We start from the raw sequence: 20,232 nt of genomic DNA, 5'->3' as shown, positions 1-20,232 counted from the left end.
TCATGAACAAAAAGTAAGAGTGCTGTAGGTATCCCAATACCAGACCTACAAGGCTGCAATAACAAAAACCAGCCTGGCACCCAACAAAAACAGACTTGTAGACCAATAGAGAAGAACGCAGGACCCAGAAATAAAACCACACAACTACAGTTACCCGATTTTTGACAAAGATGTCAAAAACATACAGTGGAGAAAAGATAGATGTCCTCATGTAAATACAGCCCACTCTCTCACCCTGTGCAGGTCAATTCAAAATGAATCAAAGACCTTAATGTAAGACCTGAGGGTTTGTGGGTACGGTTCTAGTTTGGCCCTGAGTTTCAACCTATTGCTGTCATTGTTCACTTTGACACAATTATACAGAAAAATTAACATACTCTGATTAATAATTAAAATCAATAAAGTACCAAGTTCATAAATTCAAATATTTAATAAAATAATTTTCTGCTAGGCACTGTAGCTCATGTCTATAATTGTAGCTATTTCAGAATGCTGAGAGCTGAGGATTGCAGTTTGTCATTAGCCTGGGCAGGACTCTGTGAGACTTATCTGTAATTAACCAGCAAAAAGCAGGAAGTACTTCAAGTGGGAGAGTGCTAACCTCGAGCACAAAAGCTCTAAAACATCACTGAAGCCCTGAATTCAAGCCAAAAAAATAAAAAAATAAAAAATAAAACACTTTTGTTCTGTATTCCAGCAACAAAGAGATATTAAATAGGACTTTTAAAATATTTACAATAGTATTTAAAAACATCAAGTATTTAAGAACCAGTCTAATAAGAACTGTCAATTATTATTGTGGGGAAATGTTAAGGACCAAAAGTAAATTAAGAACTATGCCAAATTCAAGACCAAGGAGGGTCCGAGCACTCCTGAAAAATGCAAGGAAAGGCTTGTGTCAAATACTGACTTATCACAAAGATATGTTTATGACAGGTTGCCATTTGGTCAGGAATAGACAAGCAGGCCGTGGAAACAAAATCAAGTCCTCCAAACAGGCCTCATGAGAGAGGTGACACCAAGTCCTCAGGGAAGAGTCTTTCTACAGGGGTGCTAAGATAATAAATATGGGGAAACTCTAACCACATACCATAGTAAAAACTTTCACATTACTAACTGAAAACTCAAGTGATTCTAAAATCTGAATTTAGTCAAACATTTAGAATTAATGTGTAAAGAGCAGAAGATAAATTAAAAAGTACAAAGAAAAAATAATGTGAAAACAATATTTTGTAAAAGATAAACAGAAGACAATCTTCATGTGGCTTAGAGACATGCTCTAAAGATATACAACAGTGCAGTCACAAAACCATATTTTTGAAAATAAAAAAGGAACTAATAATGAATTAACAAATAAAAACTTTTATAATATAAAAACAGACAATATAATTTACACTCTGAAAAAAGTTTAAAAGGAACTCTCTTAAGCATGTATTCCTTAACTCTGAAAACATACGCTAGCTTGCGATGACAATGAACATTCAGGCTTATGTGCTGAATGAATGTAGCATTTGAAGGGGACAGAGAATGGTATAATTAAAACAAAACTGCTCAAGTTTTACTACCTCTGTCACAACATTTCCAATGTTTTTAAAACCTGGAAAAGATGCTTCATCACAGAAATTTCTCATATGGTTTCCCTACATAATCTTAGAAATGTCTTAATTTCTCTGGATTCATTCAAAAGGACAGAAAAAAGTACCTTAGCCAACCTGTTGAATTATACCTTTTTTTTCTAACAAACAGATTTCTTATTTCCTAAAGAGAAAAGATCATATATGTATAGCTTCACATATATAGCTATAATGTATATAGTGGGGAGAATTCATTAATGTCCAGTAACTGTAAACAACATAAACACATCTCAAAAAAAAACATTACTTTTGAACACTGGTTAACTCAGTGGTAGAGTGCTTGCCTAGCATACATGAAAAAAAAAGCAATATAAACTTTTTAATGAATGATTTTCTCTTTGTGCATTTATTTTGGGGGAGGGGGCCTGAGGAGGTCAGAAATAAGAGTATTTAAGATATTTTGTCCTCCCCGTGAAGAGAAAGGAGGGAAAAGGAGACAAAGGGAGATAAGACAACTACCCCTCAAAGCAAAAGGATAAAAATTAAACTGTCATCTACTAAACTGCAGGAACCATGAAAGCTAAGGCTGCAGTATGCAACCATAGAACAGCACGTCATACCTCATAAACAGAAGACAATTACATACCTTCCTAACCAGTGATAGCCCGAGGCCTTTCTAAAAACACAGTCAGATATCAGTGCATGAAAACAGAATGTCAATTGTTCACTACATCTAAGGATTAACTCTCATTGCAAAGTTAAGTCAACAACATGACTGTGTTCTCTGAGATGGCTGAGTGGGTCCTTGATTAATGGACTTAATCTATCTCTACTTCAGTAAAATATTGTAGGACCATACTCCCTCCCTTTTCTCCAATACACATCTGTATTTTCCAAATAGTGAGTCTCCCTTTAGCATCCTTTACAATCTCCAAATAAAAAATTCTGAATATCACTCCTAGGTGTAAGGAAGTTGAAAATTTTAATTAACATTCTACATGCACAATGATATAAGTGAAGATGCTAGTCATTCAAAACCCATAAATATGTCTTAGAAAGTTCTTTGAACCTGAAAGTAACAGGAGGAAGTTGCTAAGAATTTTAGAAAAGTTTGCTTCTGTGATGGAGCTACCTGATATTCTTGGAACTCTGGCCTTCAGTAATCTGAAGAAGTCAAGGCTCTGAGAGGATACTTGCCAACTGTTTCTCAAACCACTGGTTTTGGGCATGCCTCCCATAGATACTGCTCTAGCACCTGACATACCAAAACTTCTTGCCTTCCAAACCCACAAATACTTCTTCAATCTCAGTGCTTTAGCAAATACACTGAATGTATGATTCTTAAAAGTGTCTCAGAAGAGAGGCAACTATTTTTATCAAGCATATTTTTTCTTCTACTGCTTGTATATGCCTCATGTCAAAGTAAAAAATATATTTGGTCCCATGCTGATATGACAGCTTTTAGATTATCGACTAAAACAGAATGTGTACAAAAGAGTTATTAATACTACAGAGACAAGGGCTACAAATCTCCTAGGTGAGTGAACTCCAGGTATATGCTATGAAGAATCTCTTGGTTGCCTTTGTTAAAAATCATGCACAGCCAGGCATTAGTGGCTCACACCTGTAATCCTAGCTACTCAGTAGGCTGAGATCTAAGGATCACAGTTCAAAGCCAGTTGGGCAAGAAAGTCCGTAAAACTCTTTATTTCCAATTAACCACCAGAAAAACTGAAGGTACGGTGGCTCAAATAGTAGAGCACTAGTCTTGGTCTGAAGAGCTCAGGGCAGCACACAGCCCAGAGTTCAAGCCTCATGACTGACAAAAAAACAAAACAAACATGCACAGGGTTTAGGGAACATCTGGTCATTTCAGAACAACTAAAGTCACTTAACTTCAAAGAAAATATAATAAAATAGTATAATAAAATCATATGAAATAACTCAAAGTTATATTATTTACACAGAAGTTTTTATAAAATAGCTTAATGTTTGTAAACTAGAAGTTTTTAACAGTGGTAGGACAACAGAAGAAAAAAACTTTACTTTCTACATTACATACTTAAAAAAGAATACATATTTCAAAAGTTCAAAAGCATGTTTAGTAAATGCTGAAATGTATCGTGATCCTTATTTTATGTCAACTTGCATAAAGGAAAACAAACCTGCTTTAATGCAATGTAAACCTCAGTTCACCAAATCAGCATACTATAGTTTTCACATTTTCCAGTTCTCATCCCTTCTGCTAAATTTGTTTAACTGTATTCTCAGTGAAAAAACAAGGTAAAATATTATGTTGAAACAGCCAGAGACATGTTGAAGCTAAGCAGAGTACTACATAATTCGTCTAGTAACTCTGCACTTAGCTAAGCATTCTAAATATAAACTTCTCACTGAAAAGATAGAGTAAGACAGACTTGTACATAGCCCCTCATCTTCTTCATTTTGTAAGCACATATTTAAAAAGGATACAAAGACTGAAAAGGAGGTATATGTGTCTATATATGTGTGTACATACGTATATACATATACGTATGTACACACATATACTTAAGTGTGAATGTATGTATATATTTGTACTAATAAGCCTACAAACAGCTAAAAGATCTTATACAATTTACCTAGTTTATGAGTCATTTTCTTGTATCATTAGGTAATTTCTGTATTACAAACATATCTATGAAAACAGTGGAAATTAGATTTAGTAAAAAAATGGTATCATGGACTTACTTTCATAACTAATTAATTTTCTTTATTAACTGGATAAAGAAAAGAAGGTCCCTTCATATTATTATTTCACTACAGAAAGAGATAACTGGAGAAAGTCAATAGATTATAGTAAAACCTCCAATGGAAGCATTGTAGAAATTAGAAGGAATAAGGTTCAGAAGCCATCTGGAAAGTAACATAACAGAATACTCCATAAAACTGAAAGAATAAACTAAAATGAAGAACGTAATTAATAAAAGCAAGGGAGAAACAATTGTGGTTGTCAAAAAAAGGGGGGGGAAGGAAAGGAAAGGAAAAGATAGGGAGATGACTCACAACAGAGGTGAGTGCAGGCACCTTGCACAGGCAGAGTCAAGAAGGATCAGAGGAGGTACATGGCACCAGGCACTGCAGAATGCCAGCTGGCATGACCTTGGCTCTCTTCCTCTGCCCAGAACAGGCTGCCCACATCTCCTCTGGTGGCCTTCGTTATCCAGCTCACAGCTAAACCATTACCAATCCACAAAAGCCCTTTCTCCTGAGCCCCCAAAGCTTCTCTCCAGCCCAATGTCCTACGTTCTCTGAATAGCAGGGCTTACTTCACTGGATTTGTGCATGCACTTTCCTTACACCAGCAGTGTCCAGAGCACCAGCTGCTGACTGCGTCCTGACCACAGCACTCAACATGTGCTACCTGCATTGCTTATGTTTTATGTACACATAAAAAGACTGAATATGAATAATAATTATATATTCTAAGTCTTATTTCAAACAATAATCAGTAAGATGATTATTCTGTAAATGACACTTGTAGTGCTCAAAGCCCTTTCTTCTCTTGGAACAGAAACTGTCTAGGGCATGCAGGATGCCTCATGATGAGTACTCTTCGCTATGTTGTCAAGGGGAGAAGTCTAGGACCCAGAGGCTACTACACACCTCAAGTATAAGTAGGAGGGAAAATGAAAGCAAAAGGCAGAGTAGTAGGTAAGCAGAATGGGAAACAGAAAAGGATGGAGCTAAAATATTTTAAGGTCCTTGGATTGCTTGGGGAAAAAAAAACAAAGATAAGGATAACTTTAAACTTAATAAATGTGCAGGTAAAATTTTTGGGGAAACCATCAGAATAGAAATACAAGGGATTTGTTCAAGTTAATAGAAAAAACGTAATTAAAAAGTTAGAAGCTAAGTGTGGTAGTACATTGCTGCAATCCCAGGACTCAAGGAGGCTGAGACATTTGGGGACTCTTAGTAGGTCTTTTGGGGACAAGAACTATGTTGCAGAGGTCACTTGTGACACTCCTAGATGTGCTTCTGTGACAATTACGAAAGTCTGCACATTCTTAGTTTCCCAAAGAGGCAGGTCCTGGAGCTCCTCCTATATACCATGCCATCTGACGCGGGCATTCATGCTTGAAGCCCATGGGCCAAAGAGACCCCACCCTCATGGAGCTCAGTGGAGAGAAATGGTCAACAGAGAATAGAGACACTTGCAAGGATCACAGACAACTACAATGGCTGATATGATAACAACCTAGTGCTGCTTGGTGGGCTCTAACAGCCTCTCTGGGGAGGTATTTAGGTGAATTCCAAGTGACAACTGTCACTTGGACTAAGTACAGGTGTCTAGCATCTAGTCAAGAAGCAGTGCTATAGGAGAGGAGAAAGAGGCATCCTGGGCCAGACCATCAGGTAACGCTTGCCGCTGGAGTGAACAGCAGTCTCGGGGCCAGTGTAAACAAGTGACAAAGGTCTCAGAAAGAGCAGTGACTCCAGTGGACATGGGTTAACACTGTTACCTTAACCAGCATTACAAATGATGGCTATTACCCATGATGACTTTACCCATGACTTGTTCTTATGAAACATTTTCATCATATATTAAGGTATTTCATTTAAAGTATTTCTGTAAATAAATAAAATGGATTTTTGAATGTTTGCACTGTAACTCAGTTATTAATAGATATCCAATAACTATGTTCTAACTTCTAGTTATGGTGGATATCATTTTGAAAAGTGGCTCATATTTAAAGACAGCCTTATTCATCATCTTGAGAGATGTATCAGATCTTCCTTTTAATATAGGTAATTTCTGTTTGTTTTTTGAAATGCCCTCCCCCCTACAGTATAGGCTGTCTTTGAATTCTAGATCCTCTGGATTCACCCTCCTGGATGGACGCAATCCTAGCATCACACCCACCCTTTAAACGCTGCCAACTTTAAATGTTGTAACTTTTAATGACACACACAGATCTTAAAGCACTAGAAAGATCACCAACTAACAAAAATTACTTTCTCAGATTCAATTTGTGCTTTAACAAGAAATATCTTCCAGTTGCTGAAGATGACATCTTTACCCTACCAGGTAAACTATGACTTCTCTAAGTTGCTCTAAGAAAGTGGAGCATAACCCATCAACCTTTCTACAGAAGGGATCCTCACATTCAGCATTCCTGACCCCTCCCCTTATTCTGAACACTTCTTTCACCACGGGGAAGGAAAAGTTTCTACAAAGTCATACACTACGAATCCAGTTATTTTTCTTATTCTAAGTCTTAAACCTACCTTATAGGGATGATGTAGGAAAAGAGAAGAAGAAACCGGAAGAGATTGCGGTACCATGGGCCTGCAAATCCCTGCAAGGTTACCATAACAACAGAAAGAACAACTAAAGCCAGAAATAGTGCCTTGGTCAGCTGATTGAGCTCAAGATCCAACAAGCCAACCTAAAAAAGAAAACAAAATAAAAATACATTATATGTCCAAGATGGCCATCTGTCTCTAACATTTCAAATAGTATTATATATGATAATCCTGGCAAGAGCAAACTTAAGGACTGTATTAACCTTTATGATAATGAAATATGAAACTGTATTTTTCTCCTGAGAAACTTCTTATAGACTTATGCAGAATTTCTGAAAATGAGCCACAACCCCTAGAACAATCCCAGGAAGCCTCAGAAGTGGCCAGAACACACAATTCATGACGTTATCTGAAGTAGATTTGTGATGCTGTCACTGCTGCTTGGGACCCCAAGATTAAGAGTAGCGGGCCTACAGTGGGGTGTGGACCACTTCTCGAGTGACTCGCCTGCAAACAGCTCTTCCAGGAGCAAAGGCCATGTCAGACCAGTGTCCTTGTTGTCACTGGAGGATCTCTGCACAGCCCCCTTAACGTTTATTCAGCTTGAGGGCTCCCAAGCACAGGACAGTGTGCATGCCAGCCTCTTCTGCAAGAGTCTCTGCAAGGACTTCTGATGAGCAAAGATGCCACAGACAGGGGTCAACTTCTGATAAAGACACACTTGATTTCACAACCCTCCGTTATCAGGTGCTCTCAGAACAACACACTGCACTCAAATTCACCCTGTGGTTGAAAATAATGTAGGGGAAATCGTGTCAATAAGCCGCTCAATCTTTGTTGTTCTTTGTAAGGGTGAGCTACCCAAACGGCCCTTGTTTTATGAGAGCAGGCTCTAATGAATTTAACTCCAATTTGGGCTCCAGCAGGTCTCTGTGGATGATCCTGTTTGCTGTTTCATACTGAAAGACCTCAGTGCCATGCAATGTGTGGGGTGGGGATATGTGGGAGGCTGAGTGCTGCAGGAAGCTGAAAACCAGAAGTTCAGCACCGAGCACTGTGGCTCCTGGGTCCCCAAAGTCAGCTCACTGCAGTATGGACTCTGCCTCCTGACTGTGTAACCAGCACCCACTGGTCTGAGGTCAGCTCACTGCAGTGTGGACTCTGCCTCCTGACTGTGTAACCAGCACCCACTGGTCTGAGGTCAGCTCACTGCAGTGTGGACTCTGCCTCCTGACTGTGCAACCAGCACCCACTGGTCTGAGGTCAGCTCACTGCAGTGTGGACTCTGCCTCCTGACTGTGCAACCAGCACCCACTGGTCTGAGGTCAGCTCACTGCAGTGCGGACTCTGCCTCCTGACTGTGTAACCCTGGACCTGCCGGGCCCCAGTCTCCTTACTGTATACAAGAGGGATCACAGCAATTTCTTCCTTACAGGACTGTGGAGGTGGAGTGGTTCCACGCACAGCAGTCTGTGGCTGTGCTGCCATTGTCACATGCATTGGGATCCCACTTCTTTGGTGACTAGCTTCAAACTCTAAGCCTTGCTGTCCAGGCCTGTCAAATAGACCAGTCCTGAGCAAGAGTGGCTGGAGGAAGTGGGTGGAGAAGGACACATGCAGCACTAGGCTGAGGCCATCGCCACTGGCAGAGGATGGCCTGGGGACAGCGTGGACCCTGACTAGGTGACACCAACCACAGACTGAGTGCTGTCAAGAGAGGCATCTCCCTGCAACTCAGTCTGTCCTCATATGGTACAACTTATTGGAAGAAGTAACTGGAACACACACACACACACACGTGCGCGCACACACACGCACACACATGCGCGCGCACACACGCACACGCGTGCGCACACACGCACGCGAGCGCGCGCGCACACTGCCGGTGTGGCTCAAGTGGTAGATACCTGTAAGGCCAAGTTCAAACCTAATACAGACAAAATAATTAATAACAACAATACGAATCCAAAACATGAATCTCAAACCCCTGACAAAAATTGAGGTACTGGATGCTGTAACTCATAAATTTAAAAAGTTACTAGCTGAACTAAGACCTCAGTATTTATAGTGCCTTTTTAAAACCCAACTTTGAACAATAAAAAGCACTTTTTCACAACTCATAATTTTCTTGTACATCTGTTTTGATTTCTATTTGCCATGACCTCTCAAGAAACCATGACAACCTATAGTTAAAGAAAACAAAATTTTTTCCAGAAAAATTAAAGCAATTATTACATGCCTACTATATTTTGTGCTAAATTGTAAGGTTATGACAATGAGTTAATATTTTTTTACCTGCAAGAAAGTCAGTGTAGAAGGAAAAATCATATGAGCACATGTAATATATGTCAAAAAGAAAGAGACAAATTACATAATGAAAGTTTTCTTTACTGACCAGGTTGTTTTAAATCTCGTCTTGAAGTTGATAATCAGCCTTGCTATTATAAGCACACTGCGGTTTCAACACATCATAGAAACAAGGACCCCTGTTAACTGAGGCCTGTGTAGTGTAGGCTCCGAGAGAACACTGCGGGGTCTGGGAGTCCAGGGTTCCCCTCCCAAGTACCTGCTTGACCTACCCAGCTGCTATAGAGAACAGAACACAGCTAATCCACAGTGTGGACTCACTTGCCCACTTTGTGCCCTTCTCATTACCACTCAAGACTTCAAACAAAACTAAGCATCAGTTTTATACAGAATATCTCCTTGTCTCTAGCATGTCAATAAGCAGGACACAGCTACAGTAACTACTCTGCCAAGGCACAGAGCAGCACTTTCCAACCGAAACTCTTTCAAGACAGCATGCTCCAACATCCCTTTCTTCCAAAGCACAAGTTGCTTTCTAATCCTCAGCACTGGACTGACTGCCTCGGACCCCAGTACATCACACGGCAGTCACATCATAGGGACATCTCTAGGCCCCAACCCCATCACAGGGACTCCCCCTCCCTTATCCCTATCTGTCTCTGGGTCTTGTACTACAACAGTAAAACCTACCACTTCCTTAGAGAGCCAACAGTCTGAAAGAAACTATATTCAAACAGTTCTGAAAATTCTTCTCCCATGCAGAACCGTGCCTCCCCTTGAGAACAGGGCAGCTCAGACCACATCAGACCACAGGCACTGATTTATCAGCTCCATTTAAAAAGCAGCACAAGGAGGACAAATATCGCACAATTTCCGCCACTTCACTACTACATAGTTTATGCTTGAATTATTGTGAAAAATAGGTTTTGGATTAAAATGAAGAAAAATTAAGCCAGGGAAGTAGAGCATGTTTCAAAGCCCAGATCTTTCTGCTGTGACAAAAGCAGTCTAAGTTTCAGGCCTCACTGAGGATCAGATGAAGTCATTATTCATTCAGTCAGGGAAAAAAGACTCAATTACCTCAACCTAAAGATGCTATCAATGAATGCAAAGTGCATATTTTACTCTATTCATCCAAATCCCATTAAAAAGTGAAAGGAATGATTTAATCTGGCCTTCCAGAGTTGGTCTTTTTTTGTAATAAAATAAAGAATTACTGTCTTGCAAAATGCATAACCACTACCTCACACTTTTACTCTGCATCATAGCAGTGAAAGACCCAAAGCTGGGACAAATCCACTCGGAAATGAATACAAAGTTTCCTTTGAAAAAAAAAATGCCACATAAGAGAATGGAGACATTAAAAGCAGCCCACTGCACATGGATATTCAGATAATGCAAGGCATTAATACCTTTCTAATTGACCAAGATGGATGTGGTCAACTGCGGACCAGTGAATATCACAATTCTGAAGCCAAGTGAATGATGAATTTTCTCATCCCTTTTAACTTGAGACAGTGATGACAACTTTTTAGCAATGACTTGTCCCTGGTGTTCTTCCAGGTAGCCTGCTCTGCAGGGTGACTGCTCTTCCCAGAACAGAAGGGTGAGCAGGCTATACGGTACATAACATAATCGAGATGTTTAGGTCAATTCTGACAAAGCCGAGTGAGGAAAAATTATGTATGTCAACATTTTCTAGTCTTTTTTAAAACCACTCCTAGTTAATAATCTTTTCACACTCAATTTCTCTGCAATATCCTTAGACAGTTCATCAAAAAGACAATCTGAACTCCCAAAAGCTATTTGACATAAAAAACTAGTTAACTTACAAAGTAACAGACTTTATAAAGTGGTAAGTTTTGACTTGAATCTCTTCATGCTTTTAAGAATTTCTTAAAGCCCTAAACAGACTAAAAACTATTTGCTATGATTTCAAGATAAAATATATTATTAATCACTTGAAGTAATTATGATTACATAAGAAAAGATAAATTAAATACAGGAGGAAGTAATTTTCAACATTTATTGTAATTTCCTATATTAGTAAAGCAAATTTTCTTCTACTTGTCATAATATTTGTTTTATTTGAAACAACTGTGATAACAAAATTAAATACGCTACTGGAAATTTTAATCTCCAAGGGAAAATTTGTGCATAATGTCTAAGACAACCACAATGGCTCTGTAAAGGGGCTGTTCTAGGATAATGAACACAATAATTGCCTGTATAATCTAAAATGCTACTAATGGCAACGATCACAAATCCATTTAGCTCCTCTTTAATTTATGTACCAAGTTTTAAATAGCTAATGGTTCTCAGTAAAATAATGGTTTATACCAACAATAAAGGGTAAATACGGTGTTCCCCTGCTTAATCAAGAAAAGATCAGTCAGGGTTCTTCTTCTTTTTTTTTTTAAATGAACAGATGGACAAATGAGAATGGGACCTTATCTCTGTAACATAGTACCACTCTCATCCATCGCAAACTTAAAACTCCCTACATACTACTAAGTTCCTAAGAAATCAATGTACTCACCTAACTGAAACAAAAGTCTGATGTTATAAAATCTTTGGCCCATAAAATACCATGCTTAAGTACCACTAGTGGTTATGTCATTCTTGGATTATAAGAACATAAACATCAAAATACTCTTACCCATCTTTTAGGTCTCTCAGTACTTACTCTTACATGGAAAGATTTTACAATAACAAAATGATAAAATACAAAATTACAAAGGGTGAATTCACACCGTTTCAGAAAGCTCAATGTTATTTTTAAGTTTCCTATATTTTTCTTGTGACTACAACACAAATCAACCCATTTGAGATTCCTCTACACAAACGGAAATGCAGTTTTTACATGACATACTGCTGAGGGAAAAATCGTAATTGTTAATGTTTATCTTTTCCCAGACGAAGTATTCATGGGTCAACCCTCAAGTTCTTCATTCAGAATTAGGGCTATGAAGGCAACATAGACATTGGGATAACATAAACTTCTTACAAAAAGTATACACTCCTTTTCAGTATCTTTGAAAGCAACCAGCTCTGTATTCTCACTTTTAAAACAGTCTTAAGAAATGAGAAAAAAACAAAACAATTTTCAGATCTTCACTTCCTTCACAGGGAGTAGGAAAGGCCTTTCTCACGTTCTCCATTTATGTTTGTACTTTAAAACCCTGTTTTACTAAAATAAATCCCTATTCAAATTTAAACACAAATTGATGAAACTTGTACTTCTAAATGAAACAGTACTCCAAATCTTACAGGAATAACTTCACATTATGGAGTTTAAATATGTATTAATTTAAAAGAAGTGATAACACCCCATAACCTTTTTCTTCTTCTTCCATTTATTCACTTAGTCATTCTGGATATAAGCTACTAAGTCTTAGCTGTCCACAGCAATGCAGTTGGCTACATACTGAAGATGTGTCCACTATTGCTTGCTTCCAAATCACTGGTGAGGGAAGAAGATTCTTTGGCCATTATAGTTTATCAGTTCAATACTCTGTGGTTTAAAGGCTCCCTCAGCATAAATTTATAAACTATAACCTGTATTTACATAATATACATTTTAAAGTATATTGTGAAAGAATACTTCAAAGGCCAGATGGACTTTGATCTTATCGTAGACTGAGAAAATAAGAACTTTCAACAGGTTATGTGAATATAAAATAAATTGACATATATTTTGGCTGAAAGAATTTTCTGATTTTTTTATACAAACAAGCATTAAGAACTCTGAATACACTATAATAATGTGGGTACCTGCATTATACATACACACACACACACACACACACACACACACACACACACACTGAAGTTTTCTGATGTCTAGCACAGAAAGGTTGAGATTTTTGAGGCATGGGGAAACAAGCGTTCAATTTGGATAAACACATTTATTGAGCAATTTCTAAGTACAAAGCTTGGACTAAACGTTGGAAGAGAGAAAATAAAGGAGAACGATCGAAAGGGGAGGGCATGGAAAGTGCAGTGAAAGTAGGTAGGGAAGATGAGAGTATATACCAAGATATACAGAGATACTCATATCTACAGAGTGACAAAGATAATATAATGACACTAGTTTATTCATTGGGTTCTTAGGAAAGGCCCCCAACTGCCCTTATATTCACTGCTGACATTGATTCTTGCTAGGAAATTGATTACAAGAGATACAGATTATTTCCACATTCCACAAGAAGAAACTAAAGGACCAAAGTGGTCAATTAAAATGTAAAAGACTTACACAGAGAGAATGACTAAACCATGATGTTTTACACAGCTAATAGGGAACAAAACCTATCCTACCTCCTATGTTGGTGTGTGGTGGCTAGGTTTAGTACCACGGTGTTTGAAAGTCCAAGGAGTAGAATTTAATAAAAAAATTTTTAAACAAGAATACTTCATTAATCTACATTCTTTACTGACCAACAAATTTTGCTTATTCTTCGCTGAGAATTTATGGATTTGTCTTCCTAGCTTACGATGGTTACTATATACAATGAGTTTTCTTGACTATTTCACATTTGCTAACAAAATGGGGACATATGTGGGGGAGGGGGGAGCTGAGGCTTGAACTCTGGGCCTGGGCGCTGTCACTGAGCTCCTGTTACTCAAGGCAAGCACTCAAGCCACAAAACGACTGCTGGCTTCTTCTGTGATTTAATTGGAGGTAAGAGTCTCACAGACTTTCCTGACTGGGCTGGCCTCCAATTGAATCATGATCCTCAGATCTCAGCCTCCTTTGTAGCTAGGATTACAGGTGTGAACCCCCAGCACATGGCATGATTTTTTTTTAATATAAGTTAAAAAGTATGGTGCAAGGATCAGCTATGAAACAAAGGAGTGAAGGTACTTTCCACACCACCAGGAGAACACACAAGACAAGAGGAGCCTCGCACAAGATAGCACAAAGCACTACTCAGCTCCTGGTATGTGGACTCCACTGTCAGGTGGAATGCCTGCTGGAATCTGCAGGCACATTCACTGCTGGCTCACAGGCATTGCCTCCCTCGTAGTAGCTCTAGAATCTCCTGAGGCATATCCACTTGCCAGTACATCACAAATGTCCTGGAAATGCCTGAAAGAAGCACGAGTCATATACATGCATGTGTACTTCTTCAAAACTTGTGCCAACTTTGTATGTACATGTTGGACAGCCTGGTGTTAACAACTCCTGCCAGCCTTTATAATTACAATATAATTACTAATCAAAACCCACCAGACACAAGGCAATAAAGTGCCTTGGAATACTGGTAAGTTGAAAATTAATCTTTAAAATTCATTTCAAATATTCTCATCTGTGACAATATCAAAACTATACTTAAACAAAAATAAATGAAGGCAAAATGTAAAAATAGATCACATATTATTTGGAAATTTGATTTTTACTTTATACAAACAATATTAAAATCCAACATTATCTTAGAAGGGGTGGATATGAAAAATACATTATACTCATATGGCAATATTATAAGGAAATCCTTATATATAGAATTAATATATGCTAATAAAATCCATCACTGACGTAAGCATGTTATCCCAGATTATAGTACTCCTCGTGGCTTATTTGGAATAAAAGATAAAAGGATGTTAAACCGGGCTGGGAATATGGCCTAGTGACAAGAGAATTTGCCTTGTATACATGAAGCCCTGGGTTCGATTCCCCAGCGCCAGATATGTAGAAAATGGCCAGAAGTGGCGCTGTGGCTCAAGTGGCAGAGTGCTAGCCTTCAGCAAAAAGAAGCCAAGGACAGTGCTCAGGCCCTGAGTCCAAGGCCCAGGACTGGCCAAAAAAAAGGTTGTTAAACCAAAGAATGATTCTTGTTCCAACAGTGTGCTTTGATACGCTGAGCACACCTCCTGTTGAGGTTTCAAGGCCACCGCCATGCTCTAGAAGCAGAGGAAAGAACCATAAGCTGGCGTGTGGCATGGCCAGGCCTCACCAGCAGAGGACACTCCAGGATGATGCATTGTCTTCCTGAGCACGCCTCTTGAGGTTTCAAGGCCACCACCATGCTCTAGAAAAGGAGGCAAGAACCAGGAGGCAGCATGCGGCGTGGCCAGGCCTCACCAGCAGAGGGCGCTCCAGGACGATGCATTGTCTTCCTCAATTCTGCTCCCAAAGAGAACACAGCTCCATCTAATTCAGACAATTCAGCACCTTAAATTAAAAGGGATTTGTTTGTGCCAGAGAGCTGTCATGATATGTTTTTTTTTTTGTCATGCAGAATTCTGGTCAACATTTACAGACTTTAACATATTGGACTGAGGTGGAGAGTGCCATGAATAAAAATCTACCATCATATAAAGGAATAAGATGCTCTAGAAAATCAGCACAGTAACACTGTGCTAAGACTTTTTGAAGATTCAGATTTAAAACCAAGTCCATAAAATTTTAGCCATAGCTCGGTGAATCATTTTAATGCCCTGAATAGAAACTGTCATTTTAAAATGATTTACTAAAAACACTCTCTAATTTAAAACAATTACTTCAAAAGCCTATGTTATTCGCCAATACCAGAAAAATTAATATCATTTATATAAAAATAATTTGAGAACAAGCATTCGGCTTATAACTTATTTTAATAAGCAGTTTATTTTGGCACTATTGTATTTATTTCAACAGACATTTTACAAATAGTATTACTCTACTCCTTAATTCTTTTTGTCTGAAAACAGAACACCCCAAGTCCAGGGGGCAATGCTATCCCTGAAGCAAGACATCTCTGGGTCACCCAAGAAAGTACAGACCCTGCTGCTGGCCCTGGTCTCCAGATCTGTCTCCTCCATGACCCCAGGCTTTGACTGTTAATTCTGCCTCATATACACAGAGAGGGTCCACACTCGGGAATTCCTTCCCTGCCTCAGAAACACTATATATCCTTATGTGCGTACACGCATATACATATGTGTATATACTTATACACACACATAACAGTAACTGTAAATAGTCCTGATATTACAAAAGAGAGGTTCTTACTGGGAGTCTTCAGAGACAGTAAGAAAGGAAAGACTCATGGCTTTCTTTAAAGCTATTTAAAATATTTAGTATATTTTTAACAGCCCAACCTGAAGAAATTATACTAATGGGCACATTTTTATTTTGGAAGGTGTGTTTGTGTCTCTCAATGTGGCAAGTCCTTTATTATTCCTAGAATATACTCTTAAATGTTCATTTAAACATAAAATGGCCTCTAAATTATATTACTGAATAGGAAATAGTCCTGCATATAGTCAGGCTTCTAATGTCATGGCACTCTAAAATCCTCAAGCACAATGTCTGCCTTACTTTGAGAGAACACTGGACTCTTCAATCAGACAAAATAATTAGTTGGCACTTTTCAAATGTTCAGAATGTGAGATACTGAAGGAATTATTCCTGCTTTGGACTGTAAGTGCTAAGGGGAGGCTGGGGCTCAGAGAAGACAAATGGAACAGACCACTCCTTCCCATGGGTCAGTCATCATCTGCCAATCTGAGTGCAGACGACCAAACAGCCTGAGCAGATATCCAGGCAAGACCTCTCTCATTAGCGCCTGCCTGGACATGGTCACAGGAACTGTTGTGCTTATAAAACTGTGCATGCAGACTGGAGGCAGCACCTCGCTGTCCGTTTATTTTCCTCATACAGTTTTAGAAAAGAAAATGGTTACATTTTTGTGAATCAACAGAACATTCACTTTACAATTTCATTGCAACTCCAGTTCCTAGCCCCAGGCTCTTCATAAGAGCAAGTTTGCAATATAATCAGTTTTACAGTGGTCACTTTCAAAACATGGACATCTACATCCTTTTTCTGGCAGATAGATAAGTACGATAGAGCTAGTAGTTGTACAAGGAAACTTACTAAACACACCACTGTAAAAGGTTTTATGTAATAGTTTCCTAAAAGTCGGGTTTGATACTAAGTCCAGCACTTGAAGTTGCCAATTCTTCTGAGTAACAGTGTGCCTATAGGAATAACAACAAAATGACAACTAGCAGAAAATTCCCAAATGTTTAACTATTCAGTGATAGTAGAGTTTAGTTTAGCATGTTTCACATTTTGAGTATGCACACTGCTCTGTTAGGAGTAACGCTGAACTACAAAGCATATAAGAAAGGAGATGAGGTGGATGAGGTGAAATGGCCCCAAGGTGGCCCTGATGTCAAAGAGCTTGTCCACACTGCCTTCCACGTCCCCGTGGGCTGGGTCAATCTGTGTGGTACATGAACCACTAAAGCTCTCTTCCCAATTTCCCAGGTACCAGGCACATATCACTATGTAAAACTACCAAGAGTGCTTTCAAATCAAAGGCCATTTTCTGACTCAAAAGATCTATGACTAAAATATTTACTGGAACCCAAACTACAAACACTACTTCATTTGATTCACCAAGTTTCCCGGCAATTAAATTCACATATGCTATTTATAATTATATTAAAGACATGATAAGATATAAAAATGCTGGCCAGTATTTGAGGCACCTCAGAATTACTATCATCTAGAATGAAGTCACTAGGTTCAGCCCAGTTTCTGTCCCACCCACATATCAGCTTAACTAGCGATTAACAACAAGTTAATAGGAGGTAAACATTTTAATTTTTAAGACAGCACACAAGAATGTCAAACACAAATAGCAAAAACAGAGAAAAAAGAATGAAGGAAACTTATTATATTGTTTTAATATTTAACTACAAATTGGTTCCTTAATTTTCAAAGTCTGAGGACTCTGATTTTCATTACTTTGTAAGAAAAGTGGAATTCAGAAAATTTGTTGAAAAATTTAAATGATACAGCAATATGGTTAAATAAACTTTTCATCTTGCTTAATCACTCTTTTATTAAAACTGTCTAAGAGCTGCATTACTGGTATCTTGGCAAAATGTAACACTATTTTAAACCATCTAAATTTTTTTTGTCTTACTTTATGTCTTCAGAGACATTTTATGAACCATTTCATACTTAATGGCTTGTAAGCAATCCCAAGAGTTGGGAATTGTGTGAAAAGTTGCTCAGATTGACAGATAAAGTGAAAAGGTCTGTATTAATTTCCAAATAAAGAAATGCATGGCGTGGTATCTCACGATGATTATACTCTAAAGTACCAATTAGAACGCATCAGAAACTAGAGCAAGTTGACACTCTACAATAAAGCAAATAATTTCCAGTTGGAGGGGCAGAAAATGTTAATATGCAATGTTCAAGACTACAAGAATCTTTGTAAAAGGAAGTAGCTAATAAGGTTTAATGATGCATGTCAGGAAGCCACAGTATGTAGGGAAACACAGCTGGCTTCATTTTGTAAACTATTTGATATACACATCTTTCTCGTTCACGATTATCAGCTGTGCCAGTGCCACAGGGAACAGTTAGACTTCAAATCAGGGTATTCTTCCTGTTCTCTAAATTACAAGTAAAATACATTAATATAACACAGTGCTATAGGCAGTGCCCTGACAAAAGCTTATCAGATTAGGAAAGAGGATTAAAGAAGTCTTCTGCAAAATGTCTCTGAAACAATCTCACCAGCCTAAATAGGCTACTAAGCACTAGAGCCACTAAAGCAAATCATAAAAGAGACAAACCTCTTGGCTTTAGTGAATCAATCACCTTCACAAAACAGTTGCTATTTTTTATACCCTAGGTATTAAAATATACATTAACCTAAAACACTTCTGTTGATCAGTTAGTTCCCTCTATCCCTGCACCCCCGTTGCAGAGTGCACGGCAGGTGCCCAAGAAGCCACTTCCAAAAAGGCAGTGTAAGCTCCCACAGACTCAGCTAGGAAGGGCTGCAATGTGCAGGTGACAGCAATTAGCAGCAGATGACAGAGGCACTTTGAATTTGTACCAGATGGCAGCAAAGGGTCACTGGAAGCCAGCAAACCTTCCACAAGGAAACTGTTGTGTTAGGCGACCATCAAACTCAAAAGCTCTTCGAAACAAATTAATTATTCAGCCACTAGAAGACAACTGCTAGGTCACAGCACTAATATCCAAATGCTGTTAAAGCACTGGGAATGCACTTATTTTAAATGTAATTACACATATTAGCTGTTAAAAACAAGCATGCCACATGACAAAAAGGTTGCCCTAAACTGAAAGAGCTAAAATTCCAGTAATTAGCAAATTGTCTTACACCAAAATAGAGTCAACAGGTTATAATGTCCTGACCCCAGAAGCAGTCCTATTCCCAGTGGGAACCTGTAAGGAAAGCGCATAGCATCTTGGTTGAAACGGTGGGTCAGAACATGACAGGAACATCAAGACCGGCCACGACCAAGGGCAAACAAGGCACAGCTCGCTCTTCTAGCCACATGGCTCTAGCAAAGGCCTTAGAATCTCAGAGGTGGCTTGCCAAGGCTTCCTGCTCAGAAGTGACGCCTTAGGATGTTGGGCTAGCACCGAGGAGAGCCAGTAAGGTGACAGGGAGACTGCAGCCTTCCTGCAGGGGATGCAGATGGACTAGCTCAGTATTAACAGTTCACACACTTGATGTTTTATGCAGAGATACATAGGCAAGAGTGCATGAGAAAACAAAAGCAGAAAATGGGTAACTCACTGTGACAAGATTATTCCACCCAAGTAACTAATAATAGCACATAGCACTGAATTTTGGTTTATATTGACTAACAAATTTATAGATGATGATTCATTAATTTTCCTTTTATGACCTTAGCAACTTACAACCTAACAGCCCATCACAGTTTGCAAAGTGCCTTCACACATCTGTTACTTAAGCTTTCCTGGCTTTATTCCAGCTTATTGTTTCTGACCAACATCTAAAGGACTGGGATGTGACCACAGTCATGACTCCTGGCAACTCCCCACCATCTCCTCTAGCTCTGCTTTCTTATCCATTGCTAAAAGAGAGCAAATGCAGACACACATTAGGGCCGATACTAGTTTTACTCTTATCATCAGATGTGAGGATCATCACATTATTAATGACTTACATTTTCAGTAGGCTCATGAGATGAAAGACTGTATGAATCTTGTTTACTACTTAAAGGTGGTAAAAACAACAACAACCACAAAAACACAGACTACATAAAATGACTTTATGTT

At 38.7% G+C, this 20,232-nt stretch overlaps 1 protein-coding gene across 8 annotated transcripts in view; it reads right to left on the bottom strand.

Annotated features, from left to right (window-relative positions):
- Window positions 1–20,232, bottom strand: part of Atp9b (ATPase phospholipid transporting 9B (putative)) — a 182,445-nt gene that overhangs the window by 69,121 nt on the left and 93,092 nt on the right. For all 8 annotated transcript variants that reach the window (XR_007213409.1, XM_048363532.1, XM_048363525.1 and 5 more), the window contains one exon: window positions 6,846–7,006. Coding sequence is in view for 7 of the 8 variants with exons in the window: in XM_048363532.1 (XP_048219489.1) it covers window positions 6,846–7,006 (161 nt within the window). In the remaining variant the exon portion in view is untranslated. The remainder of the gene's footprint in view (window positions 1–6,845; window positions 7,007–20,232) is intronic.

Source organism: Perognathus longimembris, chromosome 15, assembly GCF_023159225.1.
Source record: "Perognathus longimembris pacificus isolate PPM17 chromosome 15, ASM2315922v1, whole genome shotgun sequence".
In the NCBI taxonomy this organism is placed as follows: Eukaryota; Metazoa; Chordata; class Mammalia; order Rodentia; family Heteromyidae; genus Perognathus; species Perognathus longimembris.
The sequence above is the reverse complement of the archived record's forward strand: the minus strand, read 5'-3'. Positions and strand labels throughout refer to the sequence as shown.